Source organism: Myxine glutinosa, chromosome 1 (assembly GCF_964187855.1).
Source record: "Myxine glutinosa chromosome 1, kmMyxGlut1.1, whole genome shotgun sequence".
Taxonomy (NCBI): domain Eukaryota; kingdom Metazoa; phylum Chordata; class Myxini; order Myxiniformes; family Myxinidae; genus Myxine; species Myxine glutinosa.
Genome location: NC_136261.1, coordinates 59,079,377 through 59,106,643, shown reverse-complemented (window position 1 = coordinate 59,106,643; position 27,267 = coordinate 59,079,377). Strand labels below are relative to the sequence as shown.

The 27,267-nt window shown below is 44.4% G+C and overlaps 1 protein-coding gene across 7 annotated transcripts in view; it reads left to right on the top strand.

Annotated features, from left to right (window-relative positions):
- The window catches only part of SZT2 (SZT2 subunit of KICSTOR complex), a 283,208-nt gene that overhangs the window by 122,567 nt on the left and 133,374 nt on the right, over positions 1–27,267 (top strand). For all 7 annotated transcript variants that reach the window (XR_013622459.1, XM_078772210.1, XM_078772202.1 and 4 more), the window contains 10 exons: positions 1,127–1,221; positions 13,924–14,110; positions 17,156–17,270; positions 17,450–17,557; positions 19,943–20,149; positions 21,331–21,410; positions 23,012–23,156; positions 23,387–23,578; positions 24,166–24,337; positions 27,055–27,135. Coding sequence is in view for 6 of the 7 variants with exons in the window: in XM_078772210.1 (XP_078628336.1) it covers positions 1,127–1,221; positions 13,924–14,110; positions 17,156–17,270; positions 17,450–17,557; positions 19,943–20,149; positions 21,331–21,410; positions 23,012–23,156; positions 23,387–23,578; positions 24,166–24,337; positions 27,055–27,135 (1,382 nt within the window). In the remaining variant the exon portion in view is untranslated. The remainder of the gene's footprint in view (positions 1–1,126; positions 1,222–13,923; positions 14,111–17,155; positions 17,271–17,449; positions 17,558–19,942; positions 20,150–21,330; positions 21,411–23,011; positions 23,157–23,386; positions 23,579–24,165; positions 24,338–27,054; positions 27,136–27,267) is intronic.

The following is a 27,267-nucleotide window of genomic DNA, read 5'->3' as shown; positions in this document are numbered from 1 at the left end:
GAGGGTCATTAACCAGTGTGGCAGCTACATTCAAATGTAAGGTGTGCACAGAGGGAGCTGCAGATGGAGGAAATGTTGAGTTGGATCTTGGAGACGGCGTGAAGCTGGAAGGTGTGAAAACATTTTGCTGCCTCAGAGACATGCTGAATGGAGAAGGTGGATCAGACTCGGCAACGGTTGCAAGAGTGAGATGTGCATGGAAGAAGTTTCGGGAACTGAGTGGCGTGCTGATGAGGAGGGGAGTGTCGTTGAAGCTGAAGGGAAAGGTGTATGCTGCATGTGTGAGAAGTGTTATGATTTATGGGAGCGAGACATGGGTAATGAACGTAGAGCAGCAACGAAGGTTGGAAAGGGTGGAAATGCGAATGGTTCGACGGATGTGCGGAGTATCGTTGAGAGAGAGGAAGACAAATGATGAATTGTGAAAGATGACGGGAATAGAGCCTGTGATTGATGCTGTTAGGAGGAACAGTTTGAGATGGTTTGGTCATGTGTTGAGGAAGGATGAAAGTGACTGGTTGAGAAGAGTGATGGAAATGAATGTAGAAGGAAGTAGAGGACGGGGAAGACCGAGAAAGACTCGGCTAAAGATGGTGGAAGAAGAAATGCGGGCAAGGGGGTTAACAAAGAGAGATGCAGAAAATATGGCAAAATGGAGAAGATTGTCATGGGGACCGCAAGGCTAACCCCCGCTCTAGCAGGGAAAATGGCCTTAAAATGCATGTTGTTGTTGTTGTTTCCTTTGTACTTTGTCCTTCATTATCCCTCTTTCCCTTCCTCATGCCTAAACCAGAAAAATACTTTATTTGCTTCCCTGACTGTACATTGTGAGCATCTTTTACCCGTGTGAGTACGGTTGACCTTTTCTTTTTCTTTGTCATGATGTGTGTGCTCTAATATTCCATTGCAGTTCAACACAGGCTACATGGGCAGAATTGATGTTCCTGCACATAAATCATATGCATTTCTTGTTTATTTGTGCTGTCTGTGTACCTGCTGCCTGACATTTGTTTGGAGGCATAGATGAAGCATGGCTGTTGCAGGCTATGTGAAATAAACTTGCCTGTTATTTTTTCTTCTCCCCCACTCCCCCCTTTCTTCCCACCCCCACACCTTTCCCTCGCAGGCCAATGCCATCGGTTCTGACCTTCAGGACAAACAACAAAAGTGCTTGCTCCAATACCTTATTTTCCCACCACATTCCAGCTCACCTCAAGACAGGTAGGAGAGGGTTGTCTCTCTTATACAAACATTACTGATGTACAGGCTTAGGGATTTACTCTCATTTTATGCCTCTGTTACCAAAGGCATTGTGTTTTCGTGCTCTCTGTGCGTCCATCCTTGATCAACTTTTATTACCACGACGAGTGGGGTCACCCGTGGGAATCCCACGGGCATGGACGTGTGTGACATTTGGACATCTTCATTTAGATGCTGCACATTCAGTTTTACAAAATGATTAATGGCAATTTATCAGATCCACAAATGATGTAATCTACACAATGTATTTACTTCTGATAACATGTGAATGCATGTGCGCGCACATGGGAAATACAGTTTGAAATGTGTCATTACATCTCATATAAAATGTGACTTCAAGAGCTCAAATCCTCTCCCTCCCACATCACGCACACGGGGGAGAGTGGGTCACACGGGGGAGAGTGGGTCACACACGGGGGAGAGTGGGTCACACACGGGGGAGAGAGGGTCACACGGGGGAGAGTGGGTCACACACGGGGGAGAGTGGGTCACACACGGGGGAGAGTGGGTCACACGGGGGAGAGTGGGTCACACACGGGGGAGAGTGGGTCACACACGGAGGAGAGTGGGTCACACACGGGGGAGAGTGGGTCACACACGGGGGAGAGTGGGTCACACACGGGGGAGAGTGGGTCACACACGGGGGAGAGTGGGTCACACACGGGGGAGAGTGGGTCACACACGGGGGAGAGTGGGTCACACACGGGGGAGAGTGGGTCACACACGGGGGAGAGTGGGTCACACACGGGGGAGAGTGGGTCACACACGGGGGAGAGTGGGTCACACACGGGGGAGAGTGGGTCACACACGGGGGAGAGTGGGTCACACACGGGGGAGAGTGGGTCACACACGGGGGAGAGTGGGTCACACACGGGGGAGAGTGGGTCACACACGGGGGAGAGTGGGTCACACACGGGGGTGAGTGGGTCACACACAGGGGAGAGTGGGCCTCTCACACACACACACACACACACACACACACGAGTGAGTCACACACACACACACACACACACACACAAACACACACACACGGGGTGGGGGGGGGGGAGTGGGTCACACACGTGGGGGAGTGGGTCAGACACACACACACACACACAAACACACACACGGGGGGGGGGGGAGTGGGTCACACACACATACACACACACGGGGGAATGGGTCACGTACACACATCTCGTTTTTACATTTCTGTTCCTCACAATACTGCTGTCTCTCTCATATTCACAGACACACACACACACATACACATATATCCACACACAAACACACACACATATACACTACTGGTCAAAAGTTTTAGAACACCTCAATTTTTCCAGTTGTTATTGAAATTTAAGCAATTCAAGTCCAGTGAATAACCTGAAATGGCACAAAGGTATATACAGACTTGGCATTTAATATGGAATATTTTTTTTTCTTGACTTGGGTTTCCTTTCTTAACTCAGTATATCAATCTGGTGAGTTTCTTTTACACTTTGGTGATTTATTTGTTAAAAGAACCATGTCACTGATTGTCTGTCGCAGCAAGAATTCAACAACAGGATCACAGGTGGCGTGGCAAAATGTACGGACAGGTGCATTTGACGATTGGCTTCACAGTCGGGTATACAAGGGTTGTTGCGTTCTGTATTAGTGGAAAACAACTGCTGCACGTCTCCAAAGGTTATTGCCGCTTCCTCTGGAGATGGTCCGTCAACTCGACAATGCTGTTTATCATGGAGTGGTGGCTTTACGAAATTACGGCATGAAAGAGCGTGCTATTGCTCGGCAGTATGGCATCACTCAAGGTCAGGTGTCAAAGATCCTGAAACGAAATGCTCAGAGGGGTGTCCCTACTCCAATACCGAGGCCAGAACGTCCCCGCAGAACCACAAGGAGGGATGATCGCCAGCTGCACCGGTTAGTCCGCAATGGCCGTACCAAGTCAGCTAATCGGCTTAGGGCTGAGTGGCAGCAACTGACAAATGCGCCTGTATCCAGAAGGCTAGTCAACCAATGACTGGTTCAAGCAGGCTATCGTGCAAGGCGTCCCCTGAGAAAGCCACGCCTGACCAGACAACACCGCCAGCACCGATTGCAGTGGGCCAGAGAGCACCGTCAATGGCAGCCAGGACGCTGGAATCACGTGATCTTCAGTGATGAGTCTAGATTTCTGGTCTATCGTCAAGATGGCCGCATCCGAGTGTGCAGACAAGTGCATGACGCCGACAACAAAGATTGTATAGTGCCAAGAGTCCAAGCTGGAGGTGGTGGGGTGACCGTTTGGGCTGCTTTTCATGCAGGGGGCAAAACTGACCTGGTTGTTCTGAATGGAAACCTGAACCAGTTCAAGTACAGGGCCATTCTGGAAGAAACATTGCTTCCATTTGCTCATGCAGCCTTTCCAGGAAACTTTGTCTTCCAAGATGACAATGCACGGCCTCATCGTGCTCGCATGATCCAACACTTTCTTGCTGACTGTGGTGTAGAGCATATGGAGTGGCCTGCCATGTCCCTGGATATGAATCCGATAGAGAACTTGTGGGCAGAATTAACGCGTCAAATTGACCACTTGGACCAGCAGCCGACCTCTGTGCGCGAATTGCAGCAGGCTATTGTCACAGCATGGAAAGCGATTCCTGTCCAAACCTTGGCAAATCTCGTGAACAGCATGCCTCAATGTGTATGTGCTCTCCTGAATGCTCGTGGGGGTTACACGAAGTACTGAACTGTAATTTTACTGTCCGTAATCCCAGTCGTAATTTAACTTTTGTTTTTGTTAAAAAAAAAATTGGCTAATGTGAAAAATAAAGAGATACTTCTGGAAAACGTACAGAAGTTTAACACAGTACTGTCCATGAATTGAGTTCGATATCAGTTTACATCACTTTCAAGGATCAATTTATTTGTTTCGAAATGTCAAATGTGGTTTTTGTTTCTTTTAAAGGTCACATTAACAAAATCTAGAATAATTTCAACATAATTCCAATGAACTTTTGGTTCTAAGACATCTTGAAAAGTAAGTTCACCCCCACAAAAAAAATATTCCATATTAAATGCCAAGTCTGTATATACCATATATATACCATGATAACCGTTAAAAGTGTAGGTCTTTCCTTCAGAGAAATTGCAAAGAAAGCCAAGGTGTCAGTGAGTACAGTTTCCTGCACCATCAAAAGGCACTTGGAAACTGGAGGAAACTCTGACAGGAAGAGGTCTGGCAGACCCAAAGCCACAACAGAATCAGAAGACAAGTTTCTGAGAGTCAACAGCTTGCGTGATAGGCGGCTCACAGGACAACAGCTTCAAGCACAGCTTAACACTGGTCGAAGTAAGCAAGTCTCAGTTTCAACTGTGAAGAGAAGACTTCGAGCTGCAGGTTTCACAGGTTGAGTGGCAGTAAGAAAGCCATTGCCAAGATGGCAAAATAAGAAAAAGAGGCTTGCCTGGGCCATGAAGCACCGCCAGTGGGCTACTGAAGACTGGAAGAAGGTCTTATGGACCGACAAATCAAAATTTGAAATCTTTGGTTCATCACACAGGGTTTTTGTACGCCGTCGAGTAGGCGAAAGGATGGTTCCTCAGTGTGTGACACCAACTGTCAAACATGGAGGAGGAAGCGTGATGGTCTGGGGCTCTTTTGCTGGATCCAGAGTAGCCGACTTGCACAGAGTGCCTGGCACCCTGAACTGAAAATACTACCACAGCATTTTGCAGCGCCGTGCAATACCCGCTGGTATACGCCTCGTTGGTCAGGGGTTCATCCCACAGCACGATAATGACCCAAAACACACCTCCATGCTAGGCTTCAAATCATGGAATGGCCAGCCCAGTCTCCAGACTTAAACCCTGTCGAGCTGGTGTGGATGTAATTTTCATTCATGTCTTTCAATCCTGACAAATCTCACACTCTTACGATGTCTCTCCGAAAAGACGGACTGGACAACCCTCCCATCCACTTTCTGAATAATCCTCTCCAAGAAGTTCTGTCACTCAAGCTTTTGGGTCTCACTATCTGCCATGATCTTTCCTGGGAAAACCACATTTCAAATCTGGCCTCCAAAGCCAGTCGCTGACTGGGCATCCTCCGTCATGCGAAGTCCTTCCTTGGCACACCTGAGCTCCTCACCACATACAAGGCTTTCATCCGGAGCTCAATGGAATACTGCTCTCCCCTCTGGGCTGGTGCTCCTGCCTCACACCTAGCTCGTCTTCACGCTGTTGAAACCAAAGCCTCTCTGTTGAAACCTCTCTGATTCCTTGGTATCTCTCCCAGGTTACTCCCTCCTCCGGTATGATAGACCTGAGCCTCATCCTGGAGGTGGGGTTGCTATCTTTATAAAAAAAAAACTCTTCCTCACTTGCCCTGCACTGCCCTCTCTCCACCTCACCCCCAGGAATACCTTTGGCTACGGCTGCCCCTTCGCTCCCACCTTTTGTTCATACTAGGGCATGCCCGTACTATATATATATCTAAAATTATATCCCCCCCCTCTATTTACATGAAATGGTTTGGTCCAAAGCGAACGGCTTGCGAGTACGGTGACAATCCCCCCCCCCCTCTATTTACATGAAATGGTTTGGTCCAAAGCGAACGGCTTGCGAGTACGGTGACAATCCCCCCCTCTATTTACATGAAATGGTTTGGTCCAAAGCGAACGGCTTGCGGAGTTTGGTAAAGAAATCGCTATAGCGTGCACAAACGCGCAGGAAAGCGAAAGAATCGCAAATTAGTTTTAATTAGTTTTAAAACATAGTTTAACGCCAACATAGCGGCAACATAGTTTGCCAACGTGAAATAAATGAATACGCTCTCAAATGTGCCGTCCGAGGCAGAGTCTGTTCGGCACGTTCGGCACACGTGATAGCTCGCTGCTCTCTGATTGGTTGAATCGTTTTTTGGACATAGCTCGCTAACTACTTGTCCGATTAATATGAAACCTTGAAAAGGCACATCCTCGGGTCCCCAGCAATATACCTGGCAAGTTTCAAGTATATCGGACCCGTGGTTGTCGAGAAACAGCGGTCACAGACAGACACACAGAGATTACTGGCATTATAGATAGATGTGTGTTGTGCCGTCCACCAAACAGTGATGACTCCATCTACATCTCGCTGTCTGATAATATGGACCAACTTCTATCTAACCATCCCAACTCTCTCTTCCTCATGTGGTGATTTCAATTGTCACCATGCCAGTTGGCTGGGTGTGGGTACCTCTCTCACCAGCCATGGCTCTTCAGCAAAGGACCTCTGCGACTCACTGGGACTGACACAATCTGTCAATTTCCCGACCCGGATCTCAGTCAACAGAGCATCTTCTCTTCTGGACTTGGTTATGACTAACTTCCCTGAAAATGTCTGCTGCTCTTCTTCTGCTCCAATCGGCTCATCTGATCATGTGCTTGTTAAAGTCGACATTTCTCTAACCAATCTCAGAGTGCCTCCTCAGCGTCGACATGTCTGGCATTTCACTCAGGCCAACTGGCACGGTCTTCAAGCAGCCATCAATCATCTGGACTGGTCTCTCATCTCTACCGCCTCTGACATCAACTCATCCTGGGAATTCTTCCAAAGTAAATTGCTCTCTCTCATGCACAGATTTATCCCATCTCGTCTTCAGTTGTCATACCCTTCCTCCCATCCATGGTACACGGAATCTTGTGGTGAGGCTGTTGCTCAGAAACAACTTGCTTTCGTCTCCTGGAAAGCAAATCCAACGGAAGGAAATCTCATTTCCTTTCACAAAGCCCGAAACAAGTGTGTGTCCACCCTCAGGAGAGCCAGGAAACAATATCTCTCCGTTCTCAAGACCGAACTCTCTTATCTGTCTCCCTCTTCCAAATCCTGGTGGCGTCTGGTCAAATCTGTTTCTGGTGTTTGTTCCCCCTCCATCCCCTCCCTCACCTCAAACGGCTACACGGCTGACTCCGCACGTGAAAAAGCTGAATGCCTCAACTCTGTGTTTGCCTCTAAATCTTGTGTCCCAAACCCATCCCTCTCTGTACCCACCGTACCCAGTCGTACCCAGCTGCTCCTGGACTCTGTGTCCTTTCCTCCTGACAAGGTGGAAAAGTTTCTGTCAACCCTCGACTCTGATTCTGCAACAGGACCTGATGGCATCAGCCCACGGGTCCTAAAATCCTGTTCTTCCGCTCTTTCACTCCCTCTCTCTGTTCTCTTCACCCTCTCTTTTGCTCAATGTCATCTTCCATCTGCTTGGAAATCAGCCAACATCACCGCTTTGCACAAAAAACGTGCAAAAACAGATCCTAGCAACTACAGACCAATCAGCATTCTCACAATTATCAGCAAAGTCATGGAATCCATCATTGCTTCAGATATTAAATCTTTCCTCTTCTCCAATGGCTTGATCTCTGATCATCAACTTGGTTTCAGACCTGGTCACTCTACTCTGGACATGCTGCTTCTGCTTTCTCAACAATGAATGGAGGTCCTCAATGCCAAACAGGAAATTAGAGCTGTCTCCCGTGACATATCACGTGCCTTCGATACGGTCTGGCACCCCGCTCTGCTCACCAAACCCTCCTCCTTTGGTATCCATGGAAATCTCCACGCATGGCTGGCGGACTTCCTCTCTAGCCGTAGTCAACGTGTGGCCCTGAATGGGTTTCTCTCATCTCCTCTTCCTGTTCAGGCTGGAGTTCCCCAAGGCAGTGTTCTGGGCCCTGTGCTTTTTCTGGTCTTCATCAATGATCTCTCTGACTCTCTTGAAAATCCTCTCTATCTCTTTGCTGATGACTCTACTCTCTGTCGCTCCATTCCTCATCCCTCAGATCAGCAGTCTGCAGCCTCCTCACTCTCTGCAGACCTGGACAAAATCACAGACTGGACAAACAAGAGGAACATGTCTTTCAATCCTGACAAATGTCACACTCTTACGATGCCTCTCCGAAAAGACCGACTGGACAACCCTCCCATCCACTTTCTGAATAATCCTCTCCAAGAAGTTCTGTCACTCAAGCTTTTGGGTCTCACTATCTGCCATGATCTTTCCTGGGAAAACCACATTTCAAATCTGGCCTCCAAAGCCAGTCGCCGACTGGGCAGCCTCCGTCGTGCGAAGTCCTTCCTTGGCACACCTGAGCTCCTCACCACATACAAGGCTTTCATCCGCAGCTCAATGGAATACTGCTCTCCCCTCTGGGCTGGTGCGCCTGCCTCACACCTAACTCGTCTTCACGCTGTTGAAACCAAAGCGTTCAGAATCATTGGAATCTCCCGCGATGAAGCTACCTCCGAGGGCCTTTCACTTACTCACCGCAGGCAGGTTGGTGGTCTTTCCGTCTTCTACCGACTCCTCTCTGGCCTTGCCCCCCCCAGCTCTCTCTGGGCTCTGTCCCCAAAATATTCCTACAGGTCACACAAGATCTGCCTGCAACCCTCTTTGGTTAATCTGCCAAAATCAAGACTCTCTGCTCACCTTCACTCCTTCATTCCTCTTTTCTCCCGCCTCTGGAACAAACTCCCTCACTCTCTTCAATCCCACTCCTCCTTCCAGGTCTTTAAAACAGCTGTTCACCACCATCTCTTATCTTCCCCCATCCAAATCCTTGATCTTTTCTACCCCTGCTAATTTCACCCCAAATCCACTTTTTTGAAATACCAACTTCTGTCTGGGAAGTCCTTGGTGTCCTTGTGTTTTATACTTCTCCCACCCCCCCCCCCTCCTTCCCACGCCTCCCCCCCCCCCCTCCCAAGCCCTCTCCCTCCCACACATCTCGCGATGTCCCTGCTCTCAAATGTTGTGTTTGTGTGCTTCCCCTTCTCTCCCCATCTTGTCTACCGCTCCCCTTTTTATATACTTTGTTTGTCTGTTTGATTTGTTTGTGTGATAAATGTAAGCTCTTTCACGAGCCTCGATCCTGTATACAAAAAAAAAAAAAAAACTGGACAGAAGGTTGAAATCAAAGCAACCTTCAAGTGCAACACATTTGTGGGAACTTCTGCAACAGTATTGGGAAGAACTTCCCGAACAATATTTGATTTCCATTGTAGAAAGAATGCCACGAGTGTGTTCGGCAGTTATATCTGCAAAAGGTGGCGACTTTGCCGAGTCAAAAATTTCAATTAAATTTTGTTAAATAAAATGATTCTATGATTTCTTTTTCATCTCCAATTGTTTATTTGTTCTATGCTTAATTTTAGAGTACATTGAGACATGAAACTGTGTAAATTTCAATGAAAACTGGAAAAATTGATGTGTTCTAAAACTTTTGACCAGTAGGGTATATGCACAGATATACACATATATACATATTGTTACGGTCCGCGGTTAAGGATGTTGGTTTGCCGAGCGGATGGCACCGCGACCTAACAGTTTCCCCGATTCACCCGAACGTTGGCCGTATCGCGCCACAGATATTCAATAGGGAAAAGACAAAAGCGACACGGATGTGAAGAAGAAGGAGGAGACGAAAAGGTTGGCAAATACTACTAAATTTATTTACTATTTACAGGCTCAAAATAACCAAGGAGAAGGAAAGATAAGAAAATAATATACAGAAGATATTAGAGACACAGTGAAAATTCCTTATACAAGCTTAATTAAATCCCCAGGGACAAAACAAACAGAACAAACTCACGTACACGAATGGGGAAATTGCAGGCAGGAATGACAGGAGGTGGGTGGCTGGAGGGGGAGGAAGGCACGGAGCTGGCTGGAGCTTGATCCCGCACGGGACGTCGGGCTGGACCTCGACGGCCGCCGATGCCACCGATCCTGTCGTGTGCGCGGGGTAACGGGTCGGAGCTGCTTGGTGGAGCCAAGCCAACGCTGCTGGTGGGGGGTCTGGCATGACGGGTTCTCTCTCCCTCTCTCACTAACTCCAGGACTCTTTCTCTCTTGCTTAGTCCAACTCTTCCTCTCTTGCGTAGTCCAACCACTCTTTCTCTCTCTTGGTCCAATCACTCCTCACCACCGACAACTCAACGCAACCACTGACCACCACTGACGACCAACCCTCGACCAACTCCACACAACTCAGCTCCTCGCAACTTCTTGCGCGCGCGCCTTTATAGCGCCTCCGGCGATTAAGCCGCCGGCTTTTAGGACACGCCCATCGGTGTGCTCACCTCGGCCCTGGTTGGTCGCGCGACCCTCTGGCTCCGCTCTTGATGACGACGGGCGGGCACGCCTTTCTTCCCCGACCCGAGCACATGTTCAATGGTGGTTTTGGGGCGAAAACAACCCACAGCTGTAACAAACTGGCAAACTGCCCAGTGCAGTTGGCAATGGAGACTTGGAGGGGATGTAGCTGGAAATTGAGGCTTGGCAATGGAAGTTTTGGGAGTGGGAATGGGGAATGAAAGGACTCTATCTTATTTCACTTGGTGCAATGGAGTGTCATTTTAATGGAAGTCAAAGCCTTAACTTAACCTGATACACAGAATAAGGATATAAGCTACTGAACAAGGGTATTATAGTGTCCTTCAATGTATGCTTTATGGAATTAACTACCGGAACGCCCTTTGACCTTTACACAACACTGGAGGCAGGAGGGGCCAGAATCAAGCAATGTTACACAACAATTTACCACAATACAACACAATAAAAAAAAAATACAATCCCACACACATACATACACACACACACACACACACACACACACACACACACACACACACACACACACACACACACACACACACACACACACATACACACATACACACATATACACATATACACACACATGTAGGCATAGACACACACACACACACACACACACACACACACAGACACACACACATCCATACATACACACACATATCCATACATACACACACATATCCATACATACACACACATCCATACATACACACACATCCATACATACACACACATCCATACATACACACACATCCATACATACATACACACACACACACACATATATATATATATATATATATATATATATATATATATATATATATATATATATATATATATATATATATATATATATATATATATATATATACACACACACACATGCATACAAAAACACACACACACACACACACACACTTATAAACATACAGACACACATATCTAAACATGCACACACATACACACACACACACACATACACACACACACACACACACACACACACACACACACACACCCAGTGCATTCAGAAAGTATTCAGACCCCTTCACTTTTTTCACATTTTGTTATGTTGCAGCCTTATGCTGAAATCGTTTAAATTCATTTTTTCCCTCAACAATCTACACTCAATATCCCATAATGACAAAGAGAAAACAGGATTTTAGAAAGTTTTGCAAATTTATTAAAAAGAAAAAACTGAAATATCACATTGACATAAGTATTCAGACCCTTTGCTATGACACTTGAAATTTCGCTCAGGTGCCTCCCATTTCTCTTGATCATCTTTGAGATCTTTCTACACCATGATTGGAGTCCACCTGTGCTAAATTCATTTGATTGGACATGATTTGGAAAGGCACACACCTGTCTATATAAGGTCTCACAGCTGACAATGCATATCAGAGCAAAAACCAAGCCAAGAGGTCGAAGGAACTGCCTGCAGAGCTCAGAGACAGGATTGTGTTGAGGCACAGATCTGGGGAAGCCTACAAAAAAAATTCTGCTGCATTGAAGGTTCCCAAGAGCACAGTGGCCTCCATAATTCATAAATGGAAGAAGTTTGGAACAACCAGGACTCTTCCTAGAGCTGGCCGCCCGGCCAAACTGAGCAATCGGGGGAGAAGGGCCTTGGTAATAGAGGTGACCAAGAACCCGATGGTCACTCTGGCTGAGCTCCAGTTATCCTGTGTGGAGATGGGAGAAACTTCCAGAAGGACAACCATCACTGCAACACTCCACCGATCTGGGCTTTATGGCAGAGTGGCCAGATGGAAGCCTCTCCTCAGTGACAGACCCTCCCCCTCCCTCTCAAGGGTCCTTCAATTTTTCATGTCACCTTTAATTGTCCCCCGTCGCACCGCGGAGCGAAAGGGGGACTATGGTTTCCCCTCCGTCCGTGCGTGCGGGCGTGCATGCGTACGTGCGTGCGTAAGCGAAGGACCGCATTCGAATTTGGTGTGTGGGTGCAACCCACGTCAAAATCCAAGATGGCCACCGCCATATATATGCCTGAACCTTGTGAGCGAAATATCTTGAAAAATAAACGAACTACTAACTTCTAATCTGGTGTGTGGGTGTATCTACGCATAAGGAAGAATGCTATTGAAAATTGGGTCGCCACGTCAAAATCCAAGATGGCCGCCGCCATGTATGTCTGAACCTTGCGAGCGGAATATCTTGAAAAATAAGCAAAGTACCAACTTCTAATCTGGTGTGTGGGTGTAGCTACGCATAAGGAAGAACGCTATTGAAAATTGGGTCACCACGTCAATATCCAATGTGGCCGCCGCCATGTATGTCTGAACCTTGTGAGCGGAATATCTTGAAAAATAAGCGAAGTACCAACTTCTAATCTGGTGTGTGGTTGTATCTAGGCATAAGGAAGAAAGCTATTGAAAATTGGGTCGCCACGTCAAAATCCAAGATGGCCGCCTTGCGTCTTCCACTTTGTCAACTCACATCACTTCACCGATGGGGGACCTAGGCGTAACGCTTGTTGAGATTAAATGTAACATTGGGTTAACATATAATGTGTGCAGAGGGGAATATCTATCGATGCATTCGTGTCAAATTCAACTTTATAGTTCTCAAGCTATTTGCAGTACCGATTTCTTCCTCTGACTGTGATAATATAAGTTTTCATAAACATAAGAAGTGGTGGTGTTAATTGAGAAAACACAAGTTGACAAAATAAAGGGAATGGGGAGAAGGGGGGGGTGGGGGGGAGTTGGTAGGATTTGCTTTCCTCCAGGCTTGGAGTTTTGTTTGCATACAAACTCTAGCTAGACTCAGGGAAGAATGAGATTTGTGGGATTGACAGATCATCAGCTGGTCAAATACTTACAGATAGTGCAATGAAAAACAAGTACCACCTGCACGTGACTCAGCAGCATAAGGCCGAATGGCAATTAAGTTATTTGAATGTATGTGGTCACATGAGCAGATGCGGAGTGGAGGGGCAAAGGTTAAAGGGCTATTTCATAGTTCTCTATTCTGCATTGTAAATCATATATCCTGATTCTAACTTGGTCTAAAACCCCTTTGGTTTGAGAAATAATTGATTAAAGAGGAAGTTTGATTAATATTTTGGGATTAGATTGTTCTCCTTAAGGAGAGGGTTTTTGGGATTTGTAAAAAATAATTGTATAATCCTAATTGCTTTATTATTTTGTGCTCGACACTACTGCCATGCAAGTGTTGTTCCCATGTCTTAAACAGTAGGAGAAGCTTCATGCCATGTCAGTTTTGAACATTGTCAATCAAAGTATGAAATAGCATGCAAAGCCAGGAGATGATATACAACAACAACAACAACAACATGCATTTTAAGGCCATTTTCCCTGCTAGAGCGGGGGTTAGCCTGCTAGTTTCCCTGCTAGAGATGATATACAACAACACAACAACAACAGGCATTTTAAGGCCATTTTCCCTGCTAGAGTGGGGGTTAGCCTGCTAGTTTCCCTGCTAGAGATGATATAAGCACACAATTAACCTATACATGAATAAAGAAAGAAAGCGACTCTCCTTCCTTTCTTTTCATTCTGCAGCTTCTCCACTGATGAAGAGGATGGGATTGGAGAGGAAGCTGAAAGACTGGATAGTGAGGCACGGGACTTAACGATGGTTTTGGCTGCCGAGTGCTGGGTAGAACCCCAGGCTGGTCTGGTCTCGCATTCAGTACCATCTTCCATCTCCCACCTCAAGGGCCTGAGCTATGAAGACATCCCTGGAGCCGTAGGTTTTTGTTTTTTTTTCAAACCCAAACCGAGTGTTGTCTGTCCGTCCGTGTTCGTCCAGAGCCTTTATTAAAAATAATTGGACACATTTCTTTCACATTAGGCAATGTATGCAATCATATCTGGGCATAAGACACGTCAAATGACTTTTGGGTCGGAGCCAAAAGTCATGGGATACACGATTTTGTTTCCAAACTTTATCAGTTAAATTTTTTTTTTTTTTTAGGAGAGAGAGCACAGTATTGTATATGCTTTCTGGAACCATTATTTATTTATTTATATACACGCATTTCCAGTACGTATATATTTACTTATTTCTTTGTTTATAGTTATTTGTAGGAAAATTTTGTATGGAGGAAAATGTTCGGAGAACGCTTGGATTCGGAAGAGAGTCAAAAAGCAGTATTCAGGATTGCAAAGCAGATAGCGAAAGAGAGGTGTGATGTGATGGGGGTGAGTTGCTTGAAGGATGAAGTGGGACAAATCGTTGTTGACCCAGATGGAATTAAAGGAAGATGGAAAAGATATATGGAAATGCTGTTGAATACAGAGAATGAATGGGATGGCAACATAGAGAGTAACCCAGTTTTAGGACCGGCAGAGAAGATAACTGAGAAGGAAGTTGAGGAAGCGATAAAAGCAATGAAGGGTAGAAAAGCGGGAGGGCCGACGGGAGTTGTGGGAGATATGTTGAAGGCAGCAGGAAGTTGGGGTGTGAAGAGAATGACAGAGATCTGTAATCTGGTGGTGAAAGAAGGCCACATTCCAGTGGATTGGGAACTGAGTACCCTCGTCCCTCTATACAAGGGGAAAGGTGACCCTCTGGAGTGTGGCTCGTACCGAGCGATAAAGTTATTGGAGCATGGGATGAAGGTATTGGAAAGGGTGTTGGAGAGGAGGATAAGGAAGAAAGTGAAGATCGACGAAATGCAGTTTGGATTCATGCCAGGAAGAGGAACGACAGACGCGCTTTTCATTGTGAGGCAGTTGCAGGAGAAGTACATGGAGAAGTGGAAGAAGTTGTTTCTTGGGTTTGTTGATCTGGAGAAAGCATTTGATCGGGTTCCACGCAAAGTATTGACATAGGCATTGAGGAAGTTAGGAGTGGAGGAATGGTTGATCAGAGTAGTGATGGCAATGTACAAAAGAGCGTGCACAGCTGTAAGGACGAAGGACGGGAACAGTGGTGAGTTTGAGGTGAAGGTGGGAGTGCATCAGGGGTCGGTACTAAGTCCACTACTATTTGTAGCTGTGATGGAGGTGCTGGCTCAGAATGTAAAGGAGGGTTTACCGTGGGAGGTGTTGTGTGCAGATGATCTGGTGTTGATTGCGGAAAGTATGGATGGACTGAAGGAAAAGATGAACACGTGGAAGGAATGTATGGAGACAAAAGGTCTGAAGGTGAATATCGGAAAGACGAAGGTGATGGCAAGTGGTAAAGCATGTGGTGAGGTGGAAAGAACTGGGAAATGGCCCTGTGCTGTGTGTCGGAAGGGTGTCGGAGTGAACTCCATTCAGTGTGCAATGTGCGCTGAGTGGGTTCATCAAAAATGTAGTGGTCTGAGAGGGTCATTAACCAGTGTGGCAGCTACATTCAAATGTAAGGTGTGCACAGAGGGAGCTGCAAATGGAGGAAATGTTGAGTTGGATCTTGGAGACGGCGTGAAGCTGGAAGGTGTGAAAACATTTTGCTACCTCGGAGACATGCTGAATGGAGAAGGTGGATCAGACTCGGCAACGGTTGCTCGAGTGAGATGTGCATGGAAGAAGTTTCGGGAATTGAGTGACATGCTGATGATGAGGGGAGTGTCGTTGAAGCTGAAGGGAAAGGTGTATGCTGCATGTGTGAGAAGTGTTATGATTTATGGGAGGGAGACATGGGTAATGAACGTAGAGCAGCAACGAAGGCTGGAAAGGGTGGAAATGCGAATGGTTCGACGGATGTGCGGAGTATCGTTGAGAGAGAGGAAGACAAATGATGAATTGCGAAAGATGATGGGAATAGAGCCTGTGATTGATGCTGTGAAGAGGAACAGGTTGAGATGGTTTGGTTATGTGTTGAGGAAGGATGAAAGTGACTGGTTGAGAAGAGTGATGGAAATGAATGTAGAAGGAAGTAGAAGACGGGGAAGACCGAGAAAGACTTGGCTAAAGATGGTGGAAGAAGAAATGCGGGCAAGGGGGTTAACAAGGAGAGATGCAGAAAATAGGGCAAAATGGAGAAGATTTTCATGGGGACCGCAAGGCTAACCCCCGCTCTAGCAGGGAAAATGGCCTTTAAAATGCATGTTGTTGTTGTTGTTGTTTGTTTATAGTTATTTAAATGTACCCTTTACATTTCTAAGGTGCGATCCCATTACCTTATCGGCTTTGTCCTTGATGACTACTTGCATCCTTGTTTTTGTTCTTTTTCTATGGTTTCTAAGACTCATGGAAGAGCTGTCAAACACAAATCATGCATTGCCATGCAGCCAGAGACAGCAGACAACACAGGACCTGAAATCAGACAAACACAGGCATTGATTGACCTTTCGGGGAAGTTACCTCCCAGAACACTTTTCATGCCGGCAGTGCCATCTGTGGTAGCACTTTTCTCTCTATAGTCAGCCAGACACTTTTCTGGAGAAATCTCCCTCATCAAGGGATGCCAACCCATAGAGTTTAGCCGTGCTCTATCCTATAAATGCTGACCTTCAAGCGAAGGAGCAGCATGTGCCATTTTTAAGTCTGGATGATGTTGTGTGGTAGAATTACGAAGTGTAGACGCAATTCTTATGGATTAATTACCATTGCTTTTCCATGTTGTGGTTGAAAATGCTCGTTCGGTATCTTCCCCAAGTTGTTTTGATGAGTTGCACAAACACGTTGTAACACTAATCCTCTTAATGCTAAACTATCGAGTCAGAAAATGAGGTCAGAAAGAAGGGCTAGTTGTAAGTGGTGAGAGATGGGGACCATGCAGTGTTTTCCAACAGGCTTGACAAATATCCCACCTGCCAGAAAATTTCCAAAGCCAACCATTCTCTTTCATGCACACCAACAGATCTTTCCCCGAGACACAGACTGCATCACCACCCTGCTCACCTTTGAGCAGCTGAGCTTTGCCTGCCAGAGTGAAGATTTCGTAGACATCAGATTTAAGCCTCCACAATTACAAGGTTTGCCTTTTTGCTCACACTTGTTTAAAAAGCAACAACAGAGGCGTAATGTTTTGAAAATCAATTTGTTGAGCTATTTCTCGTGTTTTAAACGTACGCTCGCACCACCTCTTTGAATGTTTTGCTTTGAGGGAAACATTTGTTTTGCATACCCTTTAACCTTTGTCCCTCCGCTCTAGCTCCCAGTGACCCCATTTGCATTCATATGACTTCCTTGCCATTCAACCTCATCTCTTTGCTGCCGACGAGTCGTCAGGTGGAGCTTCTTTTTCTCACACTATCTGCAGGTATTCGACCATTGCTGACCATCTGCCACCTCGTTCTTCCATGAGCATTGATTTTCGGTCCAAAGAAAAAACAATGCTGGCAACATACTATCTCATCCTACAAGTCATTGCGCCAACAAATTAACATCTTCAGTTAACAAAAACTCTTAAACAAGACGATTTTGGAACAGGTATCCTCAGCATTAGAAGACAGATTATCTGGCCACAAAGGGCATTTAAATTTGTAATTTTCATTCACATTTCATTTATATTCAAATATTTTGCATCTTTTCTTTCCATGAATGGCTCAATTTCATTTTGTTTTCATTTTGGTTAATTGGATCATTGTACTGTTTGTTTATATACCTTTGTTATTGGAGAAAAAAAAAACCCGATAAGGCCTTACTTTCTTTCTTTTGCAACTTTCAGAATGTACAGGTGCATGTATTAGTGCAGTTGTCACCACGATGTATCATGACCCCATGTGTTTCTCACAAAGCTGGGGAAAGCAATTTGGTTCACTCTATCTGTGTGTCTGTCAGTCATTTACTCTCTGTGTGTCTGTCGGTCAATGATCGAGCATCTACTTAAATTATTTCAATTGAATTTCATATTTTATGCACTGTCGAGCACAAATTGGGTCATTTGCACCTGCAGCTTAGTAGTACTTTGGCTCTGAATTTGGCAAAATTGTCCCTAGTGTGGAATCCCGAGTGTGGAAGCGCACGGCGCCATAAAGCAATTGCTTCGGTCTGTTTGTCTGGCAGTCTAAATTGAACGTGTTGAATAAGGTGGTGTGAAAGATCGTGTCTCCCAAATGCACTAATGGTGTTTAACTTCAGATTCAATGGTTTTTTTTTTCTTGCAGCCTTCAAAACCTTTATAATATTTCAATTGAATTGTATATTTTGAACAATGTAGAACACCAAATCACTTTGTTTGTACTTCCAAATTATTAAGTTCAGCAGTACTTTGGCAAAATGATATGCCATCTCAACCAATCAAATTTGCTGCTTGGACTCATCAATATTCAGACAAAATGGCGGCACCCAGCGATGCAATGCTTGAGTTGACTTCAAAAAAAAAAGGGAGTTGATAACCTTTCCCATGTACTTTTTCTCAAGACGATAAGGGATAAGGTGTTCTTGGAACTTTCTAGCTAGCCCGTGCGCACCAGGAGACGTGGTTTTGCAATCACTTGTCGTTGACAAGTATCGTTGACAAGACAAGTGTGTCGTTGGTTGTTATCACCAAATGCGGGTTTCAGGAGATGGAAAGGAGATCAACCAGGTCTCAAAGTATCCACCTCCATTGTGTGTGTGTGTGTGTGTGTGTGTGTGTGTGTGTGTGTGTGTGTGTGTGTGTGTGTGTGTGTGTGTGTGTGTGTGTGTGTGTGTGTGTGTGTGTGTGTGTCCCCGTGTGTGTGTGTGTGTCCGTGTCCGTCCGTGACGTAACTTTTTTAAAATACTTGAGCTATTGTCATCACATTTTCACCAAAGATTTATTATGATAATATGGAGAAGGTTTTGTCGAAAGGTCAAAGGAGGACAGCATCACATAAAATCATCAATTTTCATCCAATTGACCTGAAATTTTAAGAATTTGCATATTGGGTTACTGAATTGGTTCACTAATCCAAATATAGGAGTCGATTGGTATTTTTTATGTCAAAGGTCAAGGTTGCGTAATCACCAATTTTCACCCGATTGACCGGAAATTTAAAGAATTTGCATATCGGGTCACTGAATTGGTTCACTAATAAAAAGGTAGGAGTCGATTGTTTTTTTTTTTAGATCAAAAGGTCAAGGGTCAAGTTTGCATATAATCATAAATTTTTGTCCAATTGAAGTGAAAGTTTAAGAATTTGCATATTGGGTTACTGAATTGGTTCACTAATCCAAATATAGGAGTCGATTGGTATTTTTTATGTCAAAGGTCAAGGTTGCGTAATCACCAATTTTCACCCGATTGACCGGAAATTTAAAGAATTTGCATATCGGGTCACTGAATTGGTTCACTAATAAAAAGGTAGGAGTCGATTGTTTTTTTTTTTAGATCAAAAGGTCAAGGGTCAAGGTTGCATAAAATCATAAATTTTAATTTTGTATTTTGTTGAAACTGTTTTCGTTGTTTTGTGCTTACGGAAGAAGAAGAAGACATTTGAATACAAATGGACGCGGACGGGCTTTGCATTTTCAGATGCTTTCTAGTTTATTATTGTCATCAAAATTCTCTCTATTTGTTAATATCTGCAAATAAATTCATGTTGTCTCACATATAGTATGAACCTTCAAACCTACTACTTTTGCTATCCAAGACTTTGAAAGGTCTTCGTAAAATAGGATGAAACGTTGTGAGATAACCTGAAAAATATATTGTCATCCTCTTGTGCCCTAAATGATTTAGATTCCAATCCTGGAAGCCAAGGTTCTAGCCTAGCAGCTTCTAATGACATTCTGCTGGAGATATTCCACCGATCAGTACTGGGCCCTGTTGCTGAGCGTGTGATGGAGCTCAATGCAGGCGAGAATGCTGCATTCATGCGACATTTGATGGTGCGGCCTCTCTTTGGAACTCAGCTGCCTTTCCCTCTGCCACCGCACAACTTATCGGGTGGGGATTCTTCTTTGGAGGCTATCTACGTACTTATTATGTGGCGTTAGGGAAGGGGAGCTGTTCTTTTCTTTATGTAAAGATCATGTAAAAAATACTTTCATTTGTACAACATTGATAGGTTTACTGCTGGCATGGTTTTTATGCGCATACTCACCTTTTGTATACAGAGTCAAAGCTCATGGAGGAGTTAGAACACAGATTGTACCAGAACATAACAGAATGAAAATAACATTGGGAGGGTGGGGGGAAGTGCAGGGGAACCCACCAATAGCAGCGTAGAGGGAGACTTGAAGGAATATGGGACATGGGGAAGAATGAGAGCAAGAAACGGCACTGGACAAACAAGATGGATACAGCCACCTGAGATGGTGGTGTACAGCTGCCTTGAAGATTTGGACAGAGGAATGATATTGAAGATACCAAGGAAGTTGATTCCACAGAAGGGGGGGGAGAGGAATGAATGAGTGGAAGTGAGCAGTGAGTCTGGATTTTGGGAGTTTCATCAGAATGGGTTTGCTGGCAGACCGCATGCACCTTACAGAAAACTGGGTGAGGGGATAGGGCATGGAAAGGGCAGATCTAAGACTAGTAAGATAAAGACCAGCGACCTGTCATCAACCTGAGCAAGGCGGGGGTACCAGTCCAGCCTTTGAGCTGTCTCGTAATGGGTTTGAATCCCAACCCAGCTATAAACTGTCACTCTTCTGTTTCACCTGCAGGGTGATGCATCATTGTGTGTGCACTCCATCGAAAGGGTGCTACGACAAAGGACGAGTCTGCTCGCACAGGTTGTTGCTGAACATTAGAGATCGCAGGATGCCTTTCACAAAAAGTAGGCCAGTTATCGCTAGTACCCTGAACAAATTCCAAATTCCTGTCATCTTCATTTGAACATCAGGCTTGTCTAGCCAGTCTGAAAGACCTGGACCAAAACACCAGGGACAGCTGATCAGCAGACATGTTTTCTTTTACAAAGCAGATGTAAATTACATGAACATAAGAAACAAGGATGTGGATATGATGCAAGCTGATGCTCCAAATTGCCTCATTTTGTTGTTTTTTGTTGTGGCTTTTTGCTATTTCTATTTGTTGAGCCATGTATTTTGCCTTTAAAAAGTCATGCTGTAACTCGTGTCTGAATGCATTGCTCTTGATCACCATTTGTGTGTAAATTCCAGAGATCGATTTGGAAGCAGCCAATCAGTCCTGCCCTCAAGTAGAACCAGCACTGTCTGAGAACAAACATGAAGTTCCTCAGGTTCGATCCCATTACCTTGAGTTTTTTTGTTGTTGTTGTGTGGCTCACTTATAGAAGGAAGCAATTTGAGCAACAGTAGGAGAAAACATGTTTTCATTTGGTTTTCCGTCATGTTCATTGAGCTTCCAATAGTTAATGGTTTCTATTTTTCATAAAGTTAGAGTTAATTACTTTGTATTGGTTCGTTTTTATTTGCCTCCAACAACAGAAATACGTACTCTCATGTTCTTGTTCAGCAGAATCTGCTCAATCACAGTCGCTGTGAGAAACGTCATTTCAATATTTCAGTTTGTGCGGATTATTTTCTGTCTGTGCTTTGCTTTGACATTGGGGCTCAGATGAGGGGGTTTGTGCCAGTTGGGGTGGTAGTGCAAAGCAGTCTAAAAATTTTATGAATAAATAGTTGTAATCTAATAACCAAAGTAATGTTTTTTATTTATTTTGCAGATTGTTTCTATCATTATCACGACAGTATCAGTATTATTCTAAATATCAAAGAATATCAGTTGAACTGGCTATTATTTTGCTTCTTCCAACCCTGGCGAATAACTTGCTTTGTGACTGTCATAGTGAAGTGTTTCCTTCAGCTATACCTCCTCACACACAAACAACTTGTGCACTCTGTTCAGTCATGGAGGCCTCACACAGTCCTCTAATTAGTCCTCACACACAAACAACTCGTGATCTCTGTTCAGTCATGGAGGCCTCACACAGTCCTCTAATTAGTCCTCGCACACAAACAACTCGTGATCTCTGTTCAGTCATGGAGGCCTCACACAGTCCTTTAATCATTCCTCACACAGAAAAAAATTGTGAGCTCTGTTCGGTCATGGAGGCCTCACACAGTCCTTTAATCATCCTCACACACAATCCACTTGTGAGCATCATTCAGTCAAAACTCGAGAGTCTAGATGCTCGTCTTCTTGTTTTTTGCTATCTAAATTCAAGGTATACAACACAGTGTTTGAGTTTTTCTCAGCATTTACTGCCACTTTTATTGGAGAATAAGTAATCAATTCAAGTGACAATTTAAATACAATCAATTGTTTTATTTATTTATTTTTCAACTTGGCACTCCATTTACATACATGTAGTTTTGCAGTACCATTTGGGTTACCTATAAAAGCACACCTTTGTTTAGGGATATAGTATTTACCAATGAAAAAAAAATCATTTCCGTAAAAAATCATCAAACGTAAAATTTTTCCTCATGACAATTTTATGGTATCTTCCAGCGAAGGGAACATGGTCTTTAAGACCGTTTGAGTCCCTTTTTTAACAAACCTCCAGCTCTTTCTTTCTCTTGGGAACCAGATTCTCATGAATGAATGAATGATCGTTTTAAGGCCATTTTTCCCCACTGGAGCGAGGGAGGAATCATTTTTATTTGTCTAATTTGATAAATACTGCATCAATTTGCATCCATGTAAAATATAACACTCACACTTCATTCAATGCAATGCATTGAAATTTGGTGAAAATTTCAAAAAAAATTGTGACACTTTTACTTTTTGTTTTAAATCCTAAAATTACTGCTCAGGTTTTATCATGAATTGTTGCTCTCTTCGTATTTAAAATACACTGTTCCTGGTTCATTGTAGGTTGCGCATGATGCGGGTCAAACCGAGGGCACAGAAAAGCACGCATCATCCAAAGATGAGTCGGCAGCACCTCGTTGGCGATGCTATGTGAAAGCAGCAGGACCTGGAAGGATCTTCTTGTTGTTTATACCAGCTTCCTTTTCTGGTAAACCAAAATCTAAGCAAGAGAAGCAGTCAACCAAGTGTTTGTATTAAAAACTGCCATTGACTGAAGTACAGAATTTTCATCTTGGGCGGCAAAGAAACAAAAAAGGTCATGGTAACTCTCAACCCGTTCTCAATTTTGGCTATAGTGACGATTGATAAACCGAGCACAAGTAGGAAAAAAAAAACTATGAAGTGCCTGTTTTGCTTCTGCTGATGCGTTTGTTTCAGACGTTCAGTCACTCGTGGGCCATAGTTCCTCATTGACATCGGAACCCAACCAGTCTGAGCATAATTTTGAGCGAGATCTTGCTCAAAGTTGTTCTGCCACTTCCACAACCTCTTCACCACCATCATCCCCTACACTTGCCATGAAGCAGGACCAAGCGAGTGAAAATGGGCAGAATAGTGCCATGGTGGAGGGTGAGGCTGAAACCAAGACTTTTTACGAATACTGGTAGAAAGCTATGGAGTCATTGAAATAATATTTACGAATTAAATGTATATAGGAGGAGGGAAGGATGGGTCAGAAGTGGGGCAGACAAGATAGAGACAGCAGAGTCATTTCATTGATAAAATATGGTACAATTTTTTTTTCTATAAATTTGTTGTCTTGATTTGGTAACTGGTGATCCATTTGTAGAAAAGAACTTTGATGGTGAATGTGTTCCAGCTTGTTGAGATGGACTGACCTACTTGAAGACATTTCAAATTCCATGTCTTTCTGAACATTCTCACTACCAATTCAGAGGATTTTTCCATGACGAATAATTTTGACATGGATGTTTTGCTGACAGCTTGCTGATGAAATTATTACACCAATCGATGCTTCACTTTTCTTTTCACACTTAAGTTTTGTCATGAATGTTAACTCGCATGTTTCAACTACCAGTAAAGATAATAAACCTGGATAAGTATGACCAAAACTTCAAATGACCCAAGACATACAACTTTGCTGATTATTGCAATGCTGAAATCCTTCTGACCTGATGTGATTGTTGTCCTCATAGGCTTGACCTCTGTGCCTCGGGTTGTTGTGAGCCGGATGGCCTCCCTGCAGGAATCTGAGTCAAACCGACTCGCTTTTCCAGTCTATCTTTACTCCTGTACTTTGGAGCGCATTCGACAGTCTTGTATATCACCCACAGCCATCCCACCTGCACAACCTGATGTCGTTTTCAGGTAACTTGAAGCTTTAAAGACAAGGTTGGTTGGATGAAGGGGAACATAAGCTGCACAAGGGATGATGTGGGAGTTAAGCGTGTGAATGGTTATTGTTTTTAAGAGTACTATGGCATGCCCGTACTATATATATATCTAAAATTATATCCCCCCCCTCTATTTACATGAAATGGTTTGGTCCATTCGCAAAGCCAAAGCGAACGGCTTGCGAGTACGGTGACAATCCCCCCCCCCCTCTATTTACATGAAATGGTTTGGTCCATTCGCAAAGCCAAAGCGAACGGCTTGCGAGTACGGTGACAATCCCCCCCCCCCTCTATTTACATGAAATGGTTTGGTCCAAAGCGAACGGCTTGCGGAGTTTGGTAAATAAATCGCCATAGCTCGGTAACTACTTCTCCGATTAATATGAAACCTTGAAAAGGCACATCCTCGGGTCCCCAGCAATATACCTGGCAAGTTTCAAGTATATCGGACCCGTGGTTGTCGAGAAACAGCGGTCACAGACAAACGACACACACACATACACACACACACACACAGAGATTACTGGAATTATAGATAGATATATATATATATACAGACTTGGCATTTAATATGGAATATTTTTTTTTCTTGACTTGGGTTTACTTTCTGAACTCAGTATATCAATCTGGTGAGTTTCTTTTACCCTTCGGTGATGTCATTGTTGAAAGAACCATGTCACTGATTGTCTTTCGCAGCAAGAAGTCAATAACAGGATTATATCACAGGTGGCGTGACAAAATGTAAGGACAGGTACATTTGACGATTGGCTTCACAATCGGGTATATAAGGGTTGTTGCATTCTGTGTTCGTGGAAAACAACTGCTGCACGTCGACAAAAGTTATTGCCGCTTCCTCTGGAGATGGTCCGTCAACTTGACAATGCTGTTTGTCATGGAGTGGTGGCTTTACGAAATTACGGCATGAAACAGCGTGCTATTGCTCGGCAGTATGGCATCACTCAAGGTCAGGTGTCAAAGATCCTGAAAAGAAATGCTCAGGGGTGTCCCTACTCCAATACCGAGGCCAGGACGTCCACGCAGAACCACAAGGAGAGATGATCGCCAGCTGCACCGGTTAGTCTGCAATGGCCGTACCAAGTCAGCTAATCGGCTTCGGGCTGAGTGGCAGCAACTGACAAATGTGCCTGTATCCAGACGGCTAGTCAACCAACGACTGGTTCAAGCAGGCTATCGTGCCAGGTGTCCCCTGAGAAAGCCACGCCTGACCAGACAACACAGCCAGCGCCGATTGCAGTGGGCCAGAGAGCACCGTCAATGGCAGCCAGGACACTGGAATCACGTGACCTCAGTGACGAGTCTAGATTTCTGGTCTATCGTCAAGATGGCCGCGTCCGAGTGCGCAGACAAGTGCATGAAGCCCACAACGAAGATTGTATAGTGCCAAGAGTCCAAGCTGGAGGTGGTGGGGTGACCGTTTGGGCTGCTTTTCATGCAGGGGGCAAAGCTGACCTGGTTGTTCTGAATGGAAACCTGAACCAGTTCAAGTACAGGGTCATTCTGGAAGAAACATTGCTTCCATTTGCTCGTGCAGCCTTTCGAAGAAACTTTGTCTTCCAAGATGACAATGCACGGCTTCATCGTGCTCGCATGATCCAACACTTTCTTGCTGACCATGGTGTAGAGCATATGGAGTGGCCTGCCATGTCCCCGGATATGAATCTGATAGAGAACTTGTGGGCAGAATTAACGCGTCAAATCGACAACTTGGACCAGCAGCTTACCTCTGTGTGTGAATTGCAGCAGACTATTGTCACTGCATGGCAAGCGATTCCTGTCCAAACCTTGGCAACTCTCGTGAACAGCATGCCTCGACGTGTACGTGCTCTCCTGAATGCTCGTGGGGGTTACACGAAGTACTGAACTGTAATTTTACTGTCCGTAATCCCAGTCATAATTTAGCTTTTGTTTTTGTTGAAATTTTTTTTGGCTAATGTGCAAAATAAAGAGATACTTCTGGAAAACGTGCAGAAGTTTAACACAGTACTGCCCGTGAATTGAGTTCGATATCAGTTTACATCACTTTCAAGGATCAATTTATTTGCTTCGAAATGTCAAATGTGGTTTTTGTTTCTTTTAAAGGTCACATTAACAAAATCTAGAATAATTTCAACGTAATTCCAATGAACTTTTGGTTCTAAGTCATCTTGAAAAGTAAGTTCACCCCCACAAAAAAAATATTCCATATTAAATGCGAAGTCTGTATATATATATTATAGTGCTCCAATGCTCATGGAGAACTTAATTGTGCACATATCCATCAGGACATACAGATTAAAACATCAGGGTACTTTTATTTGTGTAAGGACATGAGCAGATAACACGCACACACATACACACGGTATATGGGATTTGAACCAGGGTTCCCAGAATTATGAGCTAGGGAACACTAACAAGCCAACCCAAAGTTATTAGATGAGTCAGAGTATGTCACTCATCATGCTGGAATCCCAGGTTGAATTACCATTACCTGTGGTAATTTATACTCGTATATATTGATGCCCTTTTAAGTCCTGTAAAATTACATTGATGTGTCTTAATGTCTTTGTCCTACATGTGAAGAGCCTTAGAATATAATTATCGACTTGTATCACTTCTACACCCACTAAAACTGTCTTCTTTTATTGACTGTAGTACATCCATCCGCTTTCTTTTGTATTTTTTGGCCCTCAGGGACTCGGAAGGTTGCACATTTTCACTGGTACAAAACAACCAGGGACCACAACTGTCACCTCATGGCTTTCAACATCCCAGGTACAATACCTTCTCTCACATGATCCAAATGTCATTTCTATAACTTACCTTTCTTTTCATCAACTCTATACACATAACCACATATATCCGCATGGGTGCAAACACAGACACAGACACAACCAAACACAAATT